Below are 24,671 nucleotides of genomic sequence, written 5' to 3' on the forward strand. Positions count from 1 at the left end.
TTTCGTTCGTTTTTACACCTTTAGAACAATGCATTGTTATATTGTATAATTAAACTTTTCTTACAAAATAAATGAAATATATTGTCTGTTTGAGGCGTCATGTAATGTCGCTGAGTTACAATCTTGTCTAAAACATTCCATATAATGATAAGTTTGGAAAAGGTAACATGATAATTGTAACCATATTGCTATAACTTATGGCGAGGTATGCTAGGTTTTTTGTTACATTATCATGTAAAGAATTTGCGCATGGTCAAACATGATCCTGCTTTTAACAAAGAAACTTTAAATTTATCACATATGAAAACATGTTATGTGACAGATTGTTTTTATTTCTAACACTCCAGCTGTCACAATCTAAAACTAAATTTCATCAGAATATTGATGACATAGGACACTTGCTGCTCGTTTGCCGAGGTAGCTATATATATCTTCACGACATTAGCTTGACTATGTATTGACTGTATTACAATAATATGCATATATGCAGTGGCCTGGGAGCGAACTCAAAATTGAAAATCTAAATGCTCTCCCATATTGGCTTTATTCTCCTTTATATCTTACTTTTTTCCTGAGAAAAAAAAATCTTTTTTTTTTGTGGTTGGGGGGTGGGGGGGGGGGGGGGGGTGTCAAAAGTAGTGGGGGTCAACTTTGTAAGATATATGTGATGCCACAACTATTGGTTTAAGGAGTAGCTCTGATTAAAAAAAGGATAAAGCGCATTCGAGCTTACTTGATTTTTTTGTATAGCATAAACGCACTTTTTTAATTTTCAAAAACAACAACAGCAATAGCAAACAAACACATAATACTAATTTTCATCAGCCCTGATAATTTTTCTTTAAAATCTAACATTTCCATATATATAACATTTTCTTGTATGCCGGACAGAATTTTCCCGTGTTCCTGTTGGTGTAAGATGACTCTCTTGTAATTTATGAATTAATGCATTAAGTCATAAGCTACTATAATAACGTAGTACCTTAACGCTTTTGTTTTTGTTTAATTTTGGTTATTTGAAAAATACGGCATGCAATATACCCTTATCATGCTGGACACAATTAGATCAAGATCTGCACTGTTTGCTATTCAGTCAGTATCTTCTTGGTAAGCAGCCCTTTAAACACTCAATGGTACTGTCCAAATTGAAAGATAGGCAAGTTCATTATACAAAAGCATGGTAAGGGTAAATTAAAGGAAACTATCACTGGTTACAGGTATGGATGGAAATATCTGGCGCTCAGGTAATTCAATTGTTTTTAGGTTAACTTTTGCGCAGAGCCTCGGTACCATCAAAACAGCTACCTTCGAGCTGGGTATGTCCACCTGTACCTACGAGCAGTGAACTAGTCTTAACATTTAGCATCAGGAAAGAAGCTAAATGACAACACGCTCATTGATTTATTACACTGGTTTTTCGTTACCATCGTATATTAAAGAACATTTTGGCATATGGAAGTGTTACAATAATGCCTTACACAATGCAAAGTAAAGCAAAACTTGTTTTAGTAAAATAAAAAAAAACACTACAGATCATTATTGGTCATTTTTTTACAAGAATAAAATATAGAAAGTGTACTTAAAAGGACGTTTACATGAAATTTTATGTGCATTAAGGGTCAATATCGTGTAAACCAAGGTCATGGATGACTTGTAATGAAGAATAAGACTCGACAAGCAAGAAACAGAGCTGTATCCACTTGGCTGCGTTGGGTAGCGACCCACTCGAAACTGTGCTGCGTTAAGATTTTTGACTGATCTTTTTTTTTGAAACAAATCTGAATAATTCTATGACACTATCCATTTCGCTTATGTTATAAAGTTGATAATGAAAATGTTCTTCTTCTATAGTTTCAAAATTGCATGAGAAAAGGTAAGGTAGTTTTGAAAGTTTGTTCGCAAATGTATCCAAAAGTATGTCTAACGTCTAGCGAAAAAGAAATGGAAATACAGTATAAAAGAATGGCGGGATCAGTATAATGATATAGAACGTTTATAAATATGTATACTGAACTTAACAGCTAATCCGCCATTAGTTCTTTTAATAGTAATTAAAAAAATTACTGAACGTACAATTTTGAAATTTAGTTTACTCTTAGAACAATATGTTGTTAATAAGTTTTCAGGATTTCAACAAAATCAAATTATACTGTGATATAAATTCGCTCATTTTACGGCTTTACCATCTTTGAAAAGTCACAAAAATACACTAAAACATCTAGAATTTACAAACCAGCGTAAAACATTATGAGGGAAAAAATGACACCAAAAACAGAATAATGGCAATGTCATGCCCTGTCGTAAAAGACCATTTAATATGTGTGCGAAATGTAAATATTTCCTAGTAAAAAAATCAAAATCTACACTTCCTTCTTTCTTTAAATTTAGTATATTCATTTTCTAAAAACGCATCTTTCATGTTTATTTTTGTGACTTTTTTGGTAGTAAAATGATAATATTAATAGATCGATCTCATATGCACTGTCCCCTTGATTAAAAAAAATACTTTCAGTAATTTTTAAACTATTTGCAAAATAGCAAATGGAGGTTTAGCTCTTTGGTTCAGTATATTATTTTGTGTGGAGTCAGAGGGACATTTTATGAGTAATATGTCAGGGCTGCGCCACTCGTGAAAGTATTACCCATGATGTTCACTCGGTGAAATATATTTCGATCTTATACAGAAACTTGTAAACAAATATCCTCTATGTCTTACGAAGCAACTATTTGAATGTGATTTGTTTTCAATAATTTCTCTATCCCGATAAGCGCTGTATATACTCGTAATGGGATTTCTCAGAAACTGACAAAAATCTCTTTCTCCTATCGGACTGTACCGAACTGTTTTAGAGGACGATACAAATATCCAGCTAATTGAAGGCATGTGCTACGAAACGGGCTCATTTGTGCATTATGTGAACCCGTCATTTTCATTTAATTCCGTATAGAACGGGTAGAAATTGCGCAATTCATACTTACAAGGCTGAAAATGTGTCATCTGTCTACTCAATCTGCGTAAAATCCATCAAACAAACAGCGCAAGAACCACCTTATCTGACAATGTCACAGATTTGTACCTATTTATGTGATATGTTTGAAATGTTGTGATAAAATACTATGTATACATGCAAATAAGTCTACCTATCTACCTACCTACCTACCTATTGGCATTCTTCTATGGCATCGGTAAAATGAAAAGACTAAAACGCGAAAAATGTAATGATTGTAAAGCCTAAGGGGGTTAGCAGCTTTAATGCTTCATTTCAACAATATTATCTATATATGAATTTCATCAATTTCGTGGTAGCAGGGAGGCCCCTGGTGCACATTTAGGCATGATTTCAGACATCGACGACCATTGACCTTCTGCAAGCCATATCGATAGCTTCATCACATTAACAAATATAACTTACATCTTACATACAGAGGAGAGGGGCAAGTCATTAAAATTAACGACCTTTGCCAACTAAGGTCCTTCTCGTAACAGGTACGTTTCGCATTGATGGAATTGTTATACGGACAAAGATCAGTTTATTCATCTGATGTATTCACGAGTATCGTTTCCATGGTTTCTTCCATTAATGGAGTTTTGCCCCTGTTCTTTGATTAAAAATATGATCCAGACTATAAAACAAAACCAAAAAAGACGTGTACTTTTTCAAAACCTTTTGGGTTTTGTTTGGGTATGATACCGTATAAAACTGATTTTTTTTCATCTAATATGTGCTAACTGTGTCCAAAGGCATTCGTCTGATGACAAAGTTGTTGTGATAGTATTTTCTTTCTTTCCTCATAAACCCCTAAAATGTTTTGAAAACAGTTTCTGAATATTCTCACATGATTTATCCATTCTAAATTGTTGATCAGATAGCCCATCATTCCATTTCGGCAATTTTAATATTTTTTGCACACATGGGAAGTTCTCTTACCTACCCAGTCCATGATGCGCATACCTTACCTTGAGACTAAAAATTGAACAAGTCTGTTGTCTCGTCTGTCTGTGCATTTCTAGGACAAATATAACAAGGGAAATGAAACCATTAATGTGTTTGTGTAACACAATCTGACATTTGTAAAATACATGCTTGTGGGTTTATTTCGGGTTCAAGCCTTTAACATCCGCACATTCACCTATTCCAAAAGTTATGTAGAGCCAGAGTTATAAAATATTTTTTTTGTCCAGCTGTTTACCTTCCTAACTTGTATGAAATAAAGTATTGTTGACATAACTTTGATTTTAAGGAATGGTATGTTGCTTCTGTATACCAGCTATGTAAATTGAACTGAATATTCCAGCGGCGAAGGGGTAAGCATACGAAACTTGGAACTTGGTTTTCCACTTTTTTTATTTAATTAGGGCAAATGAATCATAAAGAGCTTGCAAACTCTCAATCTAAGAAAACATGCATTAAAAGCTTACTTTTTTATTATTTTCAAGTTATTTATTGTTATGACTTGCAGCATCAAAAGTGTGTCTTTCCTTTTCAGTCGAAGTTAAATGTTAAAATAAACAGCAACGGAAACTGCAAAATTATATAGTAATTGAATTTACAAGTGAATTGGGCCATCAGTGGATGATGGATTTCATGGCATCTGGCGAAATTGATATATAGATCACGGGTACCTAATGTACTGGTGATGGGATTGCAGTGTTTTCCATATGTATATAATGAATTGTGTTATATACTACATGAGAGTAACAACTTTCTTATTCTTATTTGGCTAGGGCACTGGTTTGCCTAGGATACAAACTTAGCCAACACATTAGTTCTATACACTAGAAATATGGTTTAATTGCCAGATTTTCTTGTATCCGCCAGCTGTCCTTTCAGCTTGTTTACACATAAACATAAAGGTGTTGAGTGGCTGCCGCGTATCAATAACGAATACAAACAAGGGGGTTATGCCTTTAGAGCATCAGTAAGGTAAGTTGATTTCTAACATCACTGACCATGTTTAAAGCACAAAGAGTGCAGTTTTACAACTTTTTGTTAAGAAGTTAAAAAAAATTCCCCAAGCCTTGAAGGCCATAAAAAACATTTAGAGTCGGGCCAAAAATTTAGGGTAGGTCGGGATACCGGAAACAAACATTTTTTACGCCTTAGTGAATCTGGTTGCGTGGTTCTTTAATGTATTTTCAAGCCGTTTTGTTATGTTTTGGCAGTGCCTGTTGATTCTTGTGACAAGGTGGGTTTTTTTTTTTAATTTGGTACAAATCCAATGACCAAGACATTAATTTAGTGTGACCTTAGGAGTAATAAAATTTGCTTTGATGATAAGTTTCCATAAATACCAGATTCACTAAGGCGTAAAAAATTGTTTGTTTCGCGATCCGGTATCCCATTCAACGAGTTTAATAAATTCAATGTGGAAAGTACTAAATGTAATATTCTTTTTATCACATGTCAGATCCTCCTGCTAAAACATTAAAACTTCTACTTTCGTTAACTATTATAAACAAGTCAATTTGACGACTGTTTCCCATACATTAACTTTAACTTGCAACAAATGGTCACAATCCCCACCAGGAAAGAAAATATCCTAGATCTTTTTCTTACTAATTATCCTGCCCAAATCAACGCCACTAAAACCCTCCCAAGCGTTAGTACCTCAGTCCATGATATAGTTTTTCATGAATTAAATATAAATATAGGAAGACCAGTTTAACCCAAAAGATTAATTAAATGTTATAAGAAAACTAACTGGTCTAATTTCAAATCAAACATACAATGTACTTGAGTTTGGAGTTCAATTTTTCAACTCAAACCATACAGATCCCAATGCAATGCATTCAAAGAAGAAATAAATAAGCTAAGTGAAAAACACATCCCAACAAAACAAAGTACGACACGTGCGGACCTTCACTGGCTATCCCCCAAAATCCTCAAATTTATACGTAAACGGGACAAAATGAATTCAATATGAAAAAAGAAATGAAAACAGTCAACCATTGCCCAAGCATTTAAGGCCCTAAAATGTAGGATCCAAAAGGAAATAAGAGCCTCCAATTGGTCTTATTTGGAATCGGTCATTTTTGCTGGCGACTCCCAACCGATTAGGAACAAAAAGTTCTACTCGTTTGTTAAACATAACAAAACAGAGAGTTGTGGTGTAGCCCCCTTGAAGTATGAGGGTGTAACCCATACCGACCCGGTGAAAAAGGCAAAATATCCTCAATAAACAGTTTGAATCTGTCTTTTCAAAGCCCCAACCCCTAAGCCTGAAACATCTCAGCAAAAAAGTAACAAACCCCAAATCAGCACCAGAGATGCCAACGATCCTGATATCTGTTGAGGGCGTGGACAAGTTATTAATGGGGCTTAATCCAAATAAAGATTCTGGTCCTGATGTATTTTCCCCAAGATTACTAAAACAGCTTCACCAAGAGATAGCCCCACTCATTACAAAGATATTTCAACTATCTCTTGAAACAGGTTACGTCCCCCAAAAAAATGGAGGAAAGCAATCGTTGCACCAGTTTACAAGAAATGTCTAAAATCCAAGGCTAGTAACGATAGACCCATATCCCTTACATGTATTGCCTCTAAATTAATGGAACATATTCTTGTCTCAAATATCATGTCCCACTTTGTGACAGAAATGATCTCCTTAGCCAGTATCAGTATGGCGTCAGGTCAAAGCATAGCTGTGAAACACAACTTGTAAGTTTAACACAAGAGGAGTAAAAAGCCTTTGAGAAGGTTGATCACCATAAATTGAATCATAAGCTTGATACCCTGGGAGTCCACCCATTAGCATCCGAGTGGATCAAGTCATTTCTCAAGGACCGTTCCCAAAGTGTAGATATGGATGACTTCACCTCAGATGAACATCCTGTTCTTTCTGTGGTTCCAAAAGGATCAGTATGTAGCTCGATACGTATACATACTATAGTCAAACAAGCAGTGTCACCCAAATGCTTCAAGGTCTTAACTAGCAATCCCTTGAACAAAGCCGCAACACATACAGTCCAGCCCCAGTTTGATTCTATTCACTGAGAGGCTGGCAACTGTAACCTTCTAATCTTTATTATGTTTATTCAAAGAAGTATGAAATATTATTTTTATAGCTCTTGTTCTTTTTAACTTTGCCCCTAATGAGCTTGCTCATCTATTAATAGTCTGTCCCAGACAAGCGCCTCCCATTTATAATCAGAATTGGTTGTTGGGCAGTATCAATCGTTATCTTGAAAAACCGGATCAGTAACACTTGATCTCGGATCAAATGGAGCGGTTTTGGCGATTTTGGGTAAGAAACTTGTATCTTTCTGTTAACTGGAAATCATTTTCAAGGACGGCATAAAGCACAAGATGTGCTCCGAGTATTATGAAATACTCGTTGCTATTCATTTTCCATTTTTTCAATTGCTTTGGAAAACCATGCAAAAATAGCAGGTAAACAATGCTGCTCAGAAAAAAAAAATATTTCATTAATTTCTTCGGCAAAAACACTAAATTACCACTTCCACGATATCACTGACACATTCCTGTAATACATTTATCATAAATGAGGATTATAATTTCGAAGACCAATATGAGGCGATTCATGACGTGCTGGTCCGTAACGCAGGAGACACAAGATCAGCCACTGCAAAGTAGGGGTGCCTACCGGTTCTCGATATGTATCGAATACCGGTATTCAGGGTTCGATCGATACATCGGATCGAACGTTCCTGTATCGATCAAAGTAATCTGTTGCAGGTGATTCATCACACAGTTTTTTTTTTACAAACAAGGTCGGTGTTGGGTGCAAATGCATAAGAATGTATGAATTTCCTAAAGAAAAAATGCATCCAAGTCATGTGATTTTGTCTCAGAATAGACCGACCTTAAAAGTGATTAACCAATACTAGTAACAAAGTTCATATTGCACCACTATATGGTCTTGTACTCTGTTATTATTCTGTTAGAAAATATCATATAATATATCGAATATTGATCATTTTGTATCAATACAAATATCATATCGATCATTTTGATTGATACGCACCCCTACTGCAAAGTATACAGTAACATATCGAGGAGCTTCGAAGTTTTCTTCTGTGTTCGTTTTCATCAATTTTCAAGGGAAACGTATACCTTTATTCATTGTATTTATCTATCAAAACAGTGGTAAGTAGTGGCAACACAAAGAATAACAGAATCAAAAAGATGTTTAATGCTCCACTCTGATAAGAATCATGTCACCATATGTTGCTATAGTACTAAATTGAAGTATATGGAAATTGAATAGATGAACAAACAGGATGGCTCCAATTTATCTAAGAACTTGAGATCAGTACTGATTCTTAAAGAGAAAGGCAATGTTGTTTTGATGTTAACTCCATCTGTTGGGATTTCTTTAATCATTTAAAGATGTGGAAGAATTTTCAAAATCGACTTAAAAATCGCTGATCCTTTGGCTCCTGCGTTACTGATCCGTTCAGTCATGATGAATCGCCTTATATTGGCCTTTCAAAACATTTAATTCATCTTTTGTAGCACCAACGTGTTTCGTGAATGTATCAGGGACAACACGGAATTGGTAACTTAGTATTGTATGTTTTTCAGAGAACGTACCCACTGGTACAGTACTGGAAATAACGTTTTTTCTGAGTCATGGCATTGTTTACCTGCTATTTTGGCATGGTTTTCCGAAGTAATTGAGAAAAGTGCTTAGATTTGCTGGAAAACAAATAGCAACGAGTATTCCATAATGTTCGGAGCACATTTTGCGCTGTATGTCTGACGCTGACAATAATTTCCAAATAACTGAAAAATACAATTTTCTTACCAAAACCGCTCCATTTCATCAAAGAAGTATAAAATACTGGACTTGGCGAGTATACATAGTGGATGTAGATGTGGATTAAACACCACGTCGACGCCAAAGTTTGATTACACTAGATTCTACTGTACTTTAAAAAGGAAAAAGTATTTAGCAGAGCGAGGTTTCGATCCTCGGACCTCTGGGTTATGGGCCCAGCACGCTTCCACTGCGCCACTCTGCTGTTACGCGTTAAATTGTTAACAATGTATATGAACTCGTTTGTTCATAATCTCGTTATGAACGAGAATTACATACGATATTCCACGATATCACAATTTGCAAAGGAAAACAATCGTATAATTTCATGCCCTTAAACACATTTTCGAGTATTACAGCACATTTTTTTCCACAGTAAGTTGAGTAGGCAGTATTTTTTTTAATTGCTCCTATTTGTTAACTTACTCCCAGTGTAATATCCCACGTGTTAAGAGTTAAAGGAATTTTCCAGTACCCCACCCACGTATTCATAGCTGTCAACACGCAATATTACTCCCCTCTTCTGTAGTCCTGTACACACATTTACAAGTATTTAATTTAATAAATATGTATCACATATTGTGATTTGTCGGTGAATAAAAGTATTGTTTGGAGTTAAGATGCGAAGGAATTGAATCAAGATGGCACAGCTGTCAAGGCCTAAAGTTAGGTGTGTAGCCTGTAGGAGTGAGATGGGCGTTCCAAGAGGCGGTTGCCACATGGGGTCTGGGGATGAAATATGGAGTTTTTAGAGCAGAATAGCAGGGCGCAGAGTCCTGTCCATTTTTAGCGGTGCCCTTTGGCCTAGCAGGGATCGAATTTAGCGGTCGCTAACACATAAAATTTGAGTAAGAATAAAAAAATGTGAGTAGAAAATCATGGCACTCGAATATTTTCGCGATCCTGTTCGAAAGTCAGGGGATTCGCTCAAACTGTCCTTTTCTCTTTTAAAACTATTTTGGGGCAGTTTATTTACCGATAATCATGTGACTGCTTGTAGACGCTTGTCGCTTTATACAATAGTAATTATCGAAAATCTAAGTAAGCGTCTAGGCAGTATTTGTTTTCATTTTGGTCTGTAATTTGCAAAGTTCTGCGAAATGGAGAGGAAAATAACATATTTTTGGTGCAAAAAGGCCCGCGGAGATCTAAAATGCTAGCAAAACTAGGGGCACAGGGATCGAATTTAACTTTTTTTTCCAACTAGCAAATTTTTGCTAGTGCCATTTTTTTCCACTTGCAAAATGATGGGTTCCACTAGCAATTATTTAAAAGCTGTTTACATGCTAAATTTAAGTTGTTTTGTTGTTGTTTGGTTTCATATAAAAGTTCACGGTCCGGACAGGCTTGGGACTTTCTGGTTTTGAAAGTACGATACAAACCAAAGTACTCAATGATTCTTTGGACTTTTGGCTGGACATTGATGTTTTAAGTTTTTCTCAGGTCACTGCCGGTAGTGTTGCTAGCATTTTCGAGCTCCGCGTGCCTTTATGCACCAAGAAACATGTTATTTTCCTCTCCATTTTCGCAGAACTTTGCAAATTACAGACGTCCAAAATGAAAACAAACATTGCCTAGATGCTTACTTACATATCCGATAATTACTTTTGTATAAAGCGACAAGCGTCTTGAAGCAGTCACGTGATTATCGGTAAATTAACTGCCCGAAAGGAGTTTTTAAAGAGAAAAGGACAGTTTGAGCGAATTTCCCGATTTTCGAACGTGATCACGAAAATATTCGAGTGCCATGATTTTCTACTCGCATTTTTTTATTCTTACTCGAATTTTGCGAGTTAGCAACCGTTAAATTCGATCCCTGGGGCAGTGACCTGAGAATAACTTAAAACTTCAACGTCCAGCCAAAAGTTCAAAGAATCATTGAGTACTTTGGTTTGTATCGTACTTTCAAAACCAGAAAGTCCCCGGCCTGCCCGGATCATGAACCTTTATATGAAACCAAACAACAAAACAACTTAATAGATTTAGCAAGTAAACAGCTTTTAAATAATTGCTAGTGGAACCCATCATTTTGCTAGCGGAAAAATATGGCACTAGCAAAAATTTGCTAGTGGAAAAAAAAGTTAAATTCGATCCCTGCCTAGTCAAAATAATTTGACATTCAGAGAGTTTTTAGGCAGTGGCTCTTTTCCAGTGCGCCGCTATGCTTTTGGTGCTATGATGTAATAATTGTGACATCAGAAAAAGGAATTGTTGTATAATAACACAGTTTTCAGCTTTCTTTATTTAATAGTAAAATGAATCGGGTCGAGTTAGAATATAATATAACTGTCCTTATCGAACATAATTTTTGTTCTAACATGAGGTCAAAAATTTACCAGTACAGATTCTTAAGGTTCATCAAAAGTGTTTGGAGACTACCCCTCGGGTGAATTTTAATTATGGAAATTTATACCTCGTAAACTATTATTATTTATAATATATAAACTGAATTGTTCTGAGGAAGTAGTGATACTTTATTCAAAGGTAAGCTTCTTTGGGAATATGTTTGAGACAGGAGTCACAGGACACGCATGATACCTTTTCATTGATGCAGATATCACATGAATGCATTGGTTACATGTATAATAGATAGTGCTATGTTGAATTACGTTTGTTTTCTTATCCTTCAGAAATGAGTTTGAAATCTGTGACATCACTTTTCACTGGTGGGGGTTAGGCATAGAGGAAAGTGATTAACGGCTGGTATAAAGCAGAAGTTGTCTCAGTCCTGTAGTCATGGAAACCGTAGACTACAGCCAGACAGCAGAGGATCATCAGAGCTTCCTGGTTCTCATTAGACCTACAGGTAACTGGTGGTTTAAATGCGGGAAATAAAGAGCACACTTTAAAAAGTTGGGAATTTTTATTTTCATTCCAGCGCTATAATAACATATGTTTGACTTTATTTTTATTGATATGTTAAAAAGGTAAATTTCTCAAGACTTTCACCAATACCGATTTGTAACAGCATAAACATACTGTAGCATATGGTGACTAGGTTGATTTACTAGGAAAAGGCTCCGTTTTTTACGAAATAGAAGGATTTTGGAAGAATCATATATATAAAAAAAACGTGAAACATTTCACTTACATATTCTATAAAATTTCCATACAGAATGAAAAATAGCTCTTAAATTAAGGGTTATACCAGAATTGGTCCTCCTCTGTAACCGAACAGATTAATTATAATTCTTTTCCTGCTAGAAGCTTGCAGTTTATGAAAATTTGGATAAAGAACTTTTTATGCATAATGACAGAATGTAGTTCTGTAAGCAGTATGTCATTCACCATTGTACTGTAAGTTGTTATTATGATTAAAATGTGACATGCCATGATGAAACTTGTCAGTTTTTTGTTGTTGCTTTTTTTCCAGGAAAGTTGCTGACGTGGAAACATTTCTCAAGATGCTGGGATAGAATTTGTCAGTTAGATTGTGTCGCAGTTCCAGGCCAGAAGCGGGACATGTATATACGTTACAAACGGGCTTACTCCAAAGATAACAATGAATGGGGTGATTTTCAGGCACATCGGAAAGCCTTGGGATTAATTTCTATAGGGAGATGCTCAACGGAGTCAGAGTTTGATGAATTGTTTGAAAGCTATAAGAAAGAAAAGGAGCATTACTCGGAAACACTGTATAATTCCAGACTGATTGTTTTTGGTATGAATACAGATGGTAGTGAAATAAATGAAGAGCAACAAAAATCATTCATGCAGTCCATGGACAGTGTCACAGATTTCATTTGAACAGCTCATTTGCAGGACCATAAATTTAAAGTAAACAGTGCAGGGATCATGACATTGATACCTCATTCTTCATGATGTTTTTGCTATAGAAAGTTACAACATTAATCCAATTATGCTTTTCATTTTGATTTTTTTTTCACAAAAGAAATTGTGAACTACTGTACTGTGCTTCTTACTGTTAATTTGTAAAGTTATGAATATTTCAGGTTGTGAGATCTAGAAACCAGCTAATTACTCAGTCTTTCAAACAGTTAAATACATACTTTAACCGCCGTACTAATACAAGCGGACCGCCTCTTGCTGTGCATAGGGTCAAGGTCACATTTACTGATGAGCCCGGAGAGGGAAGCGGAGTGGCCCGGAGTTTCTATACTGCCTTAGCTAATGTAAGATATATCTTCATGAATTGTTTACACAGCTAATTTTTGTTAGATTTGAGATGATGGACCTGTTAAGACAGTCAGCATTTTCCATTTTATCTCATATTTTTCATATGCAGTTTCAGCATGCTCCTGTTATTATGAAAAAGGAATTTCTATTACAGTTGAAATATGCCAGTTTAGCAGTTAGTATGTTAGCAGGCAGGTATTGCCATGTACATTTTGTATTATCATGGGTCCACTACATCAACCCTTACCCTGCTGAATTTCTAATATAATAAGAATGATGAACTTGTTCATCTTTTTGTACCCCCCGACAACAAAGTTGTAAGGGAGGGTATACTGGTTTCAGGTTGTTTGTCTGTCCGTCTGTCTGTCTGTCTGTCCGTAGACGCAATCTTGTGCGCACCATCTCTCCTTATCCCCTTGACACAATTTAATGAAACTTCACACAAGTGATCAGTACCAACAGTAGTTGTGCATGGGACATGTTAGGTTCTTTTAGAAAAAAAATTTGCAGAGTTATGGGACTTTGTTTTTTTGTTACTATACTATATACATAGACACAATCTTGTGCGCACCATCTCTCCTCATCCCCTTGACACAATTTAATGAAACTTCACACAAGTGATCAGTACCAACAGCAGTTGTGCATGGGGCATGTTGGGTTCTTTTAGAAAAAAAATTTGCAGAGTTCTGGGACTTTGTTTTTTTGTTACTATACTATATACATAGACACAATCTTGTGCGCACCATCTCTCCTCATCCCCTTGACATAATTTAATGAAACTTCACACAAGTGATCAGTAACAACAGTAGTTGTGCATGGGGCATGTTAGGTTCTTTCAGCGACAAAAATTGCAGAGTTATGGGACTTTGTTTCTTGTTAACATACTATGTACATACAGTCTACATATGCAATCTTGTGCGTGCCTAATCTACCAAACCCTTACACACAATTTAATGAAACTTCACACAAGTGATCAGTACCAACCCTAGTTGTGCATGTTGCATGTTACATTCTTTTAGATAAATATTCTGCATAGTTATGGGACTTTGTTTTTTGTTACTATACTGTATACATACAGTCTATATACATACAGTCCACATAATTATGCAATCTTGTGTGCATCAAATTGCAATGTACTGTGTCAGTGCATGCGGGGGGTACATTCATCACCTTTAGTGATAGCTCTAGTTCAGTTTGTATGGTATCATTAATTGTTTAATGGGGTGCTTACCAAAAAGATACTGAATGAATGGTGAACCGTGCAGATCTGGATGTACAAGCTGAACATGATCTGCACTGGTCACAAAGAAAGAATCAATTGTGTCCCAACATTATAAAGGTTAAGTCCTACAAACACAGTTCATAGTTCATGGTAACTTTTCTGAATGCATGATGAGGAGTGACTCATAGTATTATTCCACCACAGTGAGAAACCAGCAGTGACCAAAATGCCTTCCTCATTTAAAAGAATTCGACTCCAACTTAAGCCTGCATTGGTGGAGTGCTAGTGAATCAAAGTTATTGTCCTTAACCAATTGGTCAAAGAGGCCTGCAAAACTTTTATGTATTAAGTCAGTCTTGAAATGGAGTGTTGGCAAGGCTGCATGTTAAGACAGGTCTCAAATCTTAGTTTTATAGGAGTTACATTGACAGTTGTAAACCAGAAACCGTTGTTTACTCATACTTGTATAATAATGAAGCAACTGATGTTACGTATTTCAGGCGGTGCTGTCACAAGAAAAGTTACCTCCCCTTGAGAGTATAATGGTTGGCAGCAAAAGTTTACAATACAGTAAGTACCAAGCTACTATCAAGACTAACTCTGAGGACTCATTAAGTTTCATTGGCATGAAATAACATGGTTCCTGCACAATGAGTATTAAGGGGTGATTATTGAATTCAAATTTCAAAAATTAAAAATAGTAGACATGTTATATTGCTTCTTGTTGATATTTTTACTTACTATTACAACCACAAAAGGATAACACCTTTCTTACCCTACCCTGAATAATAATCATTTCACAGTTAACAAGATAGAGATGTCAAAAGTAAAGATATTTGTTCCATCTCCTTCATATGTGTTAATTAGACATAAACAAGAAACATTATATATTTTGATGTGTATTTTTAGATCTAATCCAGCGATTGAGAACGAGGGAGAGAGAACGTGAACGTGAGCGAGAAAGACAACGCACGTCTTCATCCCAGAGACGCAGTAGTAGAGAACGTGACTCTAGACGCACTCTTTCATACGATGCACCACCATTTTACATGCCATCTGATGCAAATCCAAACCCTTCCAGCAATCCGGAGCCGCCACCAGAGGGCAGCAGTGATACAATGACACAATATAGGCGGCAGCTTGGCGAGAGGTTGTTCCCCAGAGTCAGAGCACTCCAACCGGTAAGATACTGTTTGTGCATTAGGTTTGACGCAATTGTAACTAGTGTCTCATTTATAAATACGTTACAAGTTAACTTTACAATGTCTCCTCGAGTTTTTGCCATTGCTTTTTCCTATGTTTGTTTCTGAATGTATTCCCACATAAATCAGAGATGGAAAAAAAATTAAGACATCTTGTATTCAGACAGATCGGCATAAAGAACATTAACCAGGTTTATGTATTTTTTGCTCTTTATTTAAACCAGCAGCTGTTTACTTTATTGAATAGATTTAGCCTTTATTATTGTTGTATTGGAAAAACTTTCATTAATTCTTCTTTAATGTGGACTTTTTTACATGTGTAATTTTTTTAGTGAAATTTTAGAAACTACTTGTATTTTACAAAATATTGATATTAATTTTTAAGCAAATTTAATTTAAAAGCAAAGTTATGGATAAAAAAAAACTGTCTTTAATATTAGAAGTATGTGTCAAATATTTAACATTCACTTGTTTGTATTCTGTATACACAAAGGCATTGGCTCCAAAGATAACTGGAATGTTATTAGAGTTGTCCCCGGCTCAGTTGTTGGTGATGTTAACATCGGAGGAAACATTGAGACAACGTGTAGATGAAGCTGTAGACATCTGCATGTCTCATAATACCAGGTACAGTTATGTGATTGTTTTACCAAATTATAAGGAAAGTTATTGATATTAATGGTATATCATTTGTTTTTCATTTCTTATGAATATTCTTTTTTTATGCCCCCGAAGGGAGGCATATTAGTTTTCAACTGTCCGTCTGTTAGTTCGTCACAACATTAACTTTTTGCATGAAGGCACTTTACTCACGAACCACTGCACTCAGGACCTTCAAACTTCACATGCTGATAGTACTTATTGAGTACACGACCCCTACTGACTGGGGTCACCAGGTCAAAGGTCGAGGCGCTGCGGGAGCATTTGTCACCATTAGTGACAGCTCTTGTTTCATTAGTTAACTTGTTCAGTTTGAAAGTTTTTTTTGTTTTTTTTTTTACCAGTACACTGAAAGGTTAATTTGTTTTCAGTATTTGTGCATTAAATTATAGTTTAACTTTACTGAAGTAATCTGTGAGGTACACAAAACCAAAATGTTGCAGTAGCTTGTAGAGTGCAAGGTTTGTTGTCTGCACATTATTGAGGCGTGCCATTAGAAAACCAACATATTGCATTTGCGATCAGCATGGATCCAGACCAGCCTACGCATCCGCGCATTCCGGTCATGATCCATGCTATTCGCTTTCAAAGCCTATTGCAATTAGAAAATCTGTTAGCAAACAGCATGTATCCTGGATCCATGCTGGTCGCAAATGCACTATGTTGGTTTTCTCATGGCACGCTCATTTATTTTATATAAACACATGAATAGTATTATAAATTATGAAAACTTGCTTCAGGGAGCAAAGAGAACTGAATGCAGAAGCATTGTTAGATCTCGACATTTTCAACCTGTCTTCAACTGGAACCAATTCTGGAAAGAAAAAGAAACCAGCTTCACAGACTGACAGACGTAGTGACATTGAAGACGATGATGATCTTGAAGATAATGCTCCGTTATTCTGGCAGCCAGGAAAACGAGGATATTACACTTTACGTCCCGGGAAGGGGTCTCCGGAAAGATTAAATGCATTTAGGAATGTTGGAAGGTATGTTTTCAAAATTTTCTCTAATGTTTTAATATGTAGTTTTAGAAAATAATACACTGCAGATTTAAATACTGTGAAATCATTTAAATTCGCTGGCATGAAATTTCGCGCTAACGTGAAAAAGGACTGTTTCGCGCAGGCTTTAATTTGTGCATTTTCAATTTTAGAAATGAAAAAAATAAAATAAAAAAGTAATAATAGCGCGGTGTTAAATTCGCGCATCGGCCCTAGCACGAAATACGCGAAAATTCGTCCTACGCGAATAAAAATGATGCCACAGTAAAGCTTATAAATGTTTGTTTGTTATATGACTCGATGTCGGAGAAAGGCAAGTTGACCTCTCCTGATGGAGATTATCTTTTCATACCCAAAGAGAGGCATATTGTTGTAGCACTGTACATTAGTTTGTACGTCCATTATGCTAAACAGTTTATTCATAGTTAATGAATCTGTTAAATTACACATTTGCTGTAGTTTGTTTTATGGAAAGTATTGCATTACACCGAGAAACAAAATATATGTTTTATTTATCACCCCTGCAGGATTTTAGGATTATGTCTTCTACAAAACGAGATGTGTCCATTGTTTCTTAATCGTCATGTGCTGAAATACATTCTTGGGAGGAAAATCGGCTGGCATGATTTGGCATTCTTTGATCCTGTGATGTATGAAAGTTTACGGCAACTTGTTCTAGATTCAGAGACGAAAGATGCTTCCCTTATGTTCCAGGCACTAGACATGAACTTCTGTGTGGAACTTTGTGCAGAAGAGGTATGAAATTACAGTTGAACCGTTTTATCAACTAGATTATTAGCTTGCTATTTATAAATGTCAGTGGTTCCCTGTTGCCTGCCTGTGCCTGCAGTTATGACCTAAGGGGCACCTGGCCTCTTTATCATCAAAAGCTTGAAAGTTGTCATATGATATATAACAATAGAACTCAACAGCAGATTACTAGTCATAACTGCTCGATCCTGATACCTCTAATACTGCTTGATGCGAATATACATGTATCATATTAAACATATAATGATCTTTGCCAGTAATATGTTCAGTAATTTTGCGGCAGCTTGATCCAGTGTTTGTAGGTTATTGTTGTTGTAGGTTCAGCTTGCACTGTGGCTATGATTGCTCCTCCTCTCAGGACATTTAACCCTTACCCTCCTAAATTTCTAAAATGAACTTGTCCATCATTCAATTTAGATGGTACCATTAACTGGATGGGTGTTTACCAAAAAGATACTGACTGAATAGCAAACAGTGCAGATCATAATTAGACTGCATGGATGTGCAGGCTGATAATGATCTATGCTGACCGCAAAGGCAGAATCAATCTTGTCCAGCATGCTAAAGGTTAAATAAGTTTATATGAGGAAACAGTTTAGATGAGCAGTCTTTATCTTTCTGTCCTATTCAAGTGAAGATGAAATGGGTCTTTGGGGCCAAGTGGTTAAGGTTACAGACTTCAGATCACTAGCCTGACACTGCAGGGAGGGTTTGAAAGCCTGTTTTAGGTGGAATTCTTTCTGGTGTCTTTGCCTGAAATAATTTTCCTGTTATGAAAGGAGGTTGCCATATGAACTAAATTCCATCTTCCATCATGTTTGGAGGGATACCTGAATTTTTACTCAACCATTTGAAGATTGAAAGTGGCTATTTGGTCTAAGTTATGTTGGAGAGTCTAACATTGAAGCAAATGTTAAATTTTGTTTTATTGGTGTATATTTTACAGGGTGGTGAACAAGTAGAGTTAGTACCTGGTGGGACAGATATAGAGGTCACAGCTCAGAATGTACATGATTATGTACGTAGATATGCTGAATATAGGATGGTCAAAGTGGCTGAAAAAGCTCTCAAGGTAAAATTTAATTTTCCATTTCAAATGCAGCATCTGAAAATCTCCTAATAGAAGACTTGGTTATCAGTCTTTGGACTGTAAAAGAAAGTTTCTAACTAAAAAAAAGGCTGCCCATGTACTTATTTAGCGAAAGAAATAAAATACTAAATTCTAAATTATAGAATGGATATTTTTCTGTGAAATATAGTTGAAAAAAGGTATTGTTTCACAAAATAAGTTAAATATTACACAGAATTTGCATAGTTCTTTTTTTTTTGTATATTATTTGAAGGTGTTAGTCATATTTGAAATTCATGGGTGAGGCATTTGTTCTCTGTGACAATTTGATAAAAGACGTGTCTGAAAATTTTCACTGCTATATCATATGAAAACAAAAATGAACTAGCAAATTTTCAGCTATTAATATAAAAACTGCAATATGTTTCACAAGTTAGCCATACCTCACACATCTTTTCTTATTGAGGAACTTAATTCTGATTTTAAACAGAGGGTACTTATAGTCTCACTAAGACTTATAATTTTTCAGTAGGGCTTGAATTTCATGACAGTGCAGGATCTCGTCTTTCATAACAGTGCAGGATTTTGTGTTTCATGACAGTGCAGGATCTTGTCTTTCATAACAGTGCAGGATCTTGTGTTTCATGACAGTGCAGGATCTCGTCAAGTGAATTTTTATTACATAATGATTGATGAAAGCATTTTGTATCCTGATGTACATTATATGATTTCAGAGGTTAAGAATGGGAGTATTTGATGTCATACCGTCCAATTCATTAGAAGGCTTGACATCTGAAGATCTGAGACTACTGTTAAATGGTGTAGGCACCATCAATGTACAGACACTCATCAGCTACACATCTTTTAATGATGAAAGTAGTAAGTATGCACCATTAACTTTAATCCTTACCCTGCTAAAAAAAAATAATGAACTTGTCCCTCTTTCAGTGTGAACAGTACCATTAATTTTTAAAAGGGGTGCTTACCAAAAAGATACTGACTGAATGGCGAACAGTGCAGATCTTGATCAGACTGCATGGATGTGCAGGCTGTTCATGAGCTACACTGGTTGCAAAGGCAGAATCAGTCAAGTCCAGCATGATAAGGGCTAATATGTATTTTATTCACCCTTTATCTTCTTTTTGAGTGCCACTGTGTGAAAACCAGTGTCAGAGCTTTGCGACAATCAGTGCTGTTTGATTATCCCCACAACCATAATGTTTAATAATAAGTTTCAGTTCTTATTTGCAATTGTTAAGCGGACAGTACAGATCCAGTGCAGTCTGATCTGGAGCTACTGGTTGCAATGCCCTAATGTTGGTTTTCAAACAGTGGTGCTCATTTATATTTGTCCTAATCATTTTCTTGAGATTATCTCTGTATTATGATGTGTGGTCAGGATGGCAAAGTCTAACAAGTTGGCTCACTTGAAATTGCTGTATCCTCAAAATTTGGGTTTTGAATCTAGCTTGGGGTGTTGAGGAAGCTATCTATCTGGTTTATGGAATGCTAGTGGTTCTACCCTGGTGCCTGCATTTGTTTAAAATATTGCCAAGGGGGAACTTCAGGTCTGTCTCCACCAGTTAAACTGTGAAATTGCCATGCTATCTGAATAGTACATGTATCAATTTAAACACAACCAAAAAATGAGTAACAATGTTTGAGGTCAAACAACTTTAAAACTTGTTTGTATTTTGAGATTTAATTCAGTCTCAAGTCATTTGATGTTCCATTGATCCCTGATCTTTTTAAGCAGTAGCATGAAATCTAATAATGAATTTAAATAAATTTTATGAATTTTTGTGGTTTTCAAATTTAAAGATGAAATAAAAGGAACATGTGCTTATTTGTCTTGAGTTAATTTCATGGATTTACATAAAGATGGAACCTACAAAAATTAGTTCCCCATGAATGTGAATGATTTCACAGTATGATGTCATTTTCCATTTGACCTCCTGTTTTTGTTACGTTGCTCATACGTCTGTGAACATTGCAGGTGAGAGTAATGAGAAGGTACAGAGATTCAAGCGCTGGTTCTGGTCTGTGGTGGAAAAAATGAACAACCAGGAGAGGCAGGACTTGGTATGTACATGTATTTTCAATAGTGTAATTATCTTCTGGTAAAATAAAGGATTCCTCAGGGATAGAGCTGTACAGTTGCATAAATCTGGACCCAACTTGTTAGAAAAAGTTTACCAGAGGAGAATCTGTCAACAAATAACTTTTCACATAAGTTTATATCTCAACAAGTTATTCAAGCTGTCAATAGGGCATGCATATTTTCATGGAACCTGAGTCTGAGAGTTTGATTATATTTTTTGACATTTCGAAACTTTGTATAATTCAAGAATTTAGCTGATTCCTGTGTGACTTTGAGCGAGTGGAGTTTTACTGTATATATTACACTGGAACATAGTACTGTTTAAACTGCTGAACTCAACAGATAAATTGAAAGGTGAAGACCCGAATATGTCTTTATTATTACTTTTCAGGTATATTTCTGGACATCTAGTCCTGCATTACCCGCCAGTGAGGAGGGCTTTCAGCCGATGCCTAGCATCACGATACGTCCAGCTGACGACGATCATCTACCGACAGCCAATACATGTATATCTAGACTGTATATCCCAATTTATACCACAAAGCAAATACTGAAAACTAAACTACTGTTAGCCATCAAGACAAAAGCATTTGGATTTGTTTAATGTTGACATAACCTAGTGCTATTTTATTTAATAAAGACTGTGTTCCAATACAGAAAATGAAAGAAAGATTGAGGGAGAGAAATAGAAAAAAAGTGATAGTTTCCTAGACGGCTGCATTAAGTTTGCCATTCTTTAGTCTTGAATTGTCATAGTGCGGTTGTATGGAACTTCAACAGCAGATTATATTACGAAGAGAAAAAATATACAAATAATTCATTTGAGGAATGAATATCATTTCACATTATTCACATCAATATTTTTGTGGGGTCTTACTCCACCATTAAAGTTGGAATGTCGCCATATGACCTAAAATTGTATTGGTTCGACGTGAAACCCAACAAAAGTATTTTTTTGAATTGTCATACAATTCAGTAAGAGAGTTTGGATTTGCTATTTATATTTTGGAAGTTATCATTTGAATGTGATACTAAGGTTAACACCTAGCATATGATAATAGAATTCCATATTTTGTGACATTTAGGTTAACACCTAGCATAATGATATGAGAATTTGTATTTTGTGACATTTTGGATTTACATCTAGCCTCTTATACAAAATTTTATGGAATTTCAGTTAACACCTAGCATATGATAATAGAATTCCATATTTTTTGACATTTAGGTTAACACCTAGCATAATGATATGAGAATTTGTATTTTGTGACATTTTTGATTTACATCTAGCCTATTATACAAAATTGTTTTTATGGAATTTCAGTTAACACCTAGCATATGATATGAGTGTTTTGTATTTTGTGACATTTAGGTTAACTTCGTGACATTTAGGTGAACACCTAGCATATGAATTCTGTGTTTTGTAACCTTTAGGTTTTGTGAGGAAAATGCTTCTTCAAAACAGCTGGTTGTGGTACAGTGAATAAATTTACATAATAAAAGAACGTGATTAATGAAATTTCATAGGAGTAGAAATTTCAGATTTATTTTATGGGAAATTATTTCGTATTCATAGGGCAGTGTAAAGAAAGGCTGTGTAAACTCTGTATTTAGAACACAAGAATATTTTCAGCTTTCCTGAAGCAGACTGAAAAGTATTTGATAGAGCAAACATTAAGGTTTTAAAATATTTTCATTTATGCTACAAAGTACATGTAAAAGTTTTAGCTTATGTGTTGTTTATGGTTTTAAGATGCATAGATGGGGGATCTGGTGCTCTAGTTTTTGTGGGACATTGAATGAGGGGCGCCTTAACAGTTTTTATTAAGTTTTTAGATAGTGTCATAAAATTATCTTGAAATGACAAAACTTTCTCCAAGAGGAGAAGTTAAATAGTTTCCCAGTAAAAGAATACTGACTAAAAATTCTTGTTAAATTTCTTGTCTGCAGGATTTCTGAATGATTGTTTATTTTGAGACTGCTACAGAAAGTAGTAGTGTTTCTGTTTTTAATAGACATGCATTTATTCACTTTGTTAAAATATGCACATCTCATTTTCTCAGATTTTCAATTTCAGCATTCAAAGCTGAATAAAGCATGACTTTTGAACTCCTCCTGTTCACAGCTGTATTAATTATGACGCATATTCACAGCTGCATAAGTAATGAGTTTTGTTCTTCTCATACCGACAGCTGTATAAATTAAGAGTTTATTTGAGATTATCAAAGAAGTACTTTGATATCATATGACATTTTCTGAGAAGTTGGTTCACTGTCATTATTCAAGGCAACATTTTTAGGAACAGTTAGGGTATATCACCTTTAAGAAACATGTACATGATAATTTAGATATACTTTACATTACATCAAACACTCTTCAGTGATAACTCAATATGTTACATCAAACACTCCAGTGGTAACTCCATATGTTACATCAAACACTCTGCAGTGGTAACTCCATATGTTACATCAAACACTTTCCAGTGATAATTTCATATGTATCATCAAACACTCCAGTGGTAACTCCATACGTTACATCAAACACTCCAGTGGTAACTCCATATGTTACATCAAACACTCTCCGGTGATAACTTCATATGTATCATCAAACACTCAAGTGATAACTCCATATGTTACATCAAACACTCTCCAGTGATAACTCAATATGTTAATCAAACACTCTGCAGTGGTAACTCCATATGTTACATCAAACACTCTCCAGTGATAACTTCATATGTTACGTCATACACTCTCCAACATTACATCAAACACTCCAGTGATAACTTGATGAAAATTGGACCAGTGGATGATAAAACATACAAGTGTCGCATTGACATCAACATGTCTAATAACAATATCTTAAGCTATTATGTAAACATAATATAAATGCAGTGGCTGGCTTTATAGGCCAAAATATTCAACCGGATGTTTGCACTCATAAATATGATCCAGTTGCCTAAATGAATGAAAATAAAACATATCATGGGTTTTCAACTGTTGAAAAGAAAAATTGATTACCATGTTCATGTCTTTATCAAATATTGAAAATATCTTGTTTGCATTAATGTGCTTTTTTTGTGAAAAACAGTAAATTGTTAGAAGACAGTATATTGTTAAATACTCCATATTGGAGATACAAAAACGTCTTGCATGAAAGATTTTAGGTTAGAATACAAGTACAAGAACTTTTTACTTGATTTGTTTGTAAATGTAAGAATGTTTGGACAATTTTCTATGGATATGCTTTTATCAGTGTGTATCGTTTAATCAAAGGGCATTGAATCAGATGAATGTTTTGTTTTTTGGATGTATAAATGTGGATGCAGTTTAAGATATCATTGGGGATTGTTCCAAAACAGACGGGGTCTGTTAGAATGGTAGTGATATTTTGTTGTAAAACTGTGAAGATATGATTTTGTAAATCTGTAATTTGTGGTAAAAATGACAAAATAAAAACCAGAATGCATTACAAGCTTTCTCGATTATAATAAATATTTTATACATGAAAATCAATATTAATGTACAGAGCACTGCCCCACTCCAGACAGCCCTACTGGCATGTAAGGTGTAGTGAACAAGATCTCAAACCCACTGAAGATGACTTAAAGTACTTACTCATAATTGTACAGAAATTTTGCTCTGCTGATTCTCCACCACTTACAGGTGCACTGGCCTTCGTTTTATTTAGAAATTTGACTTTAAAATAACTCCTTCCAGTGAACTAG

At 35.3% G+C, this 24,671-nt stretch overlaps 2 protein-coding genes and 1 non-coding gene across 3 annotated transcripts in view; 2 read left to right on the forward strand and 1 right to left on the reverse strand.

The window, feature by feature from the left end:
• Nucleotides 1–24,412, forward strand: part of LOC123539959 (E3 ubiquitin-protein ligase UBR5-like) — a 243,411-nt gene extending 218,999 nt beyond the window's left edge. The window contains exon 51 of the mRNA XM_053526796.1: nt 21,987–24,412. The gene's annotated coding sequence lies outside the window, so the exon portion shown is untranslated. The remainder of the gene's footprint in view (nt 1–21,986) is intronic.
• On the reverse strand, nt 8,918–8,989 carry Trnam-cau (transfer RNA methionine (anticodon CAU)). The gene has a single exon. It is a non-coding gene; the product is annotated as a tRNA-Met (tRNA).
• On the forward strand, nt 9,062–24,412 carry LOC128549316 (E3 ubiquitin-protein ligase UBR5-like). The gene is made up of 13 exons (XM_053525896.1): nt 9,062–9,159; nt 11,415–11,590; nt 12,158–12,513; nt 12,738–12,917; nt 14,644–14,713; nt 15,053–15,324; nt 15,839–15,972; nt 16,746–16,994; nt 17,537–17,765; nt 18,727–18,852; nt 19,584–19,728; nt 20,846–20,931; nt 21,342–24,412. Exons 2-13 carry the CDS (start codon nt 11,521–11,523, stop codon nt 21,552–21,554), a joined length of 2,130 nt encoding a protein of 709 aa, XP_053381871.1. The 5' UTR covers nt 9,062–9,159; nt 11,415–11,520; the 3' UTR covers nt 21,555–24,412.
• Nucleotides 24,413–24,671: the final 259 nt, after the last annotated feature.

The sequence above is a fragment of the Mercenaria mercenaria genome, chromosome 16 (genome assembly GCF_021730395.1).
Source record: "Mercenaria mercenaria strain notata chromosome 16, MADL_Memer_1, whole genome shotgun sequence".
Lineage (NCBI taxonomy): Eukaryota > Metazoa > Mollusca > Bivalvia > Venerida > Veneridae > Mercenaria > Mercenaria mercenaria.

Bases quoted from the DNA above. Each gene is read 5' to 3' on its own strand.
- LOC128549316 (XM_053525896.1), top strand. From the start codon at position 11,521: ATGGAAACCGTAGACTACAGCCAGACAGCAGAGGATCATCAGAGCTTC. The intron at 15,325-15,838 runs GTAAGATACTGT...GTATACACAAAG, and splicing joins GAGTCAGAGCACTCCAACCG to GCATTGGCTCCAAAGATAAC. The intron at 16,995-17,536 runs GTATGTTTTCAA...TCACCCCTGCAG, and splicing joins GCATTTAGGAATGTTGGAAG to GATTTTAGGATTATGTCTTC.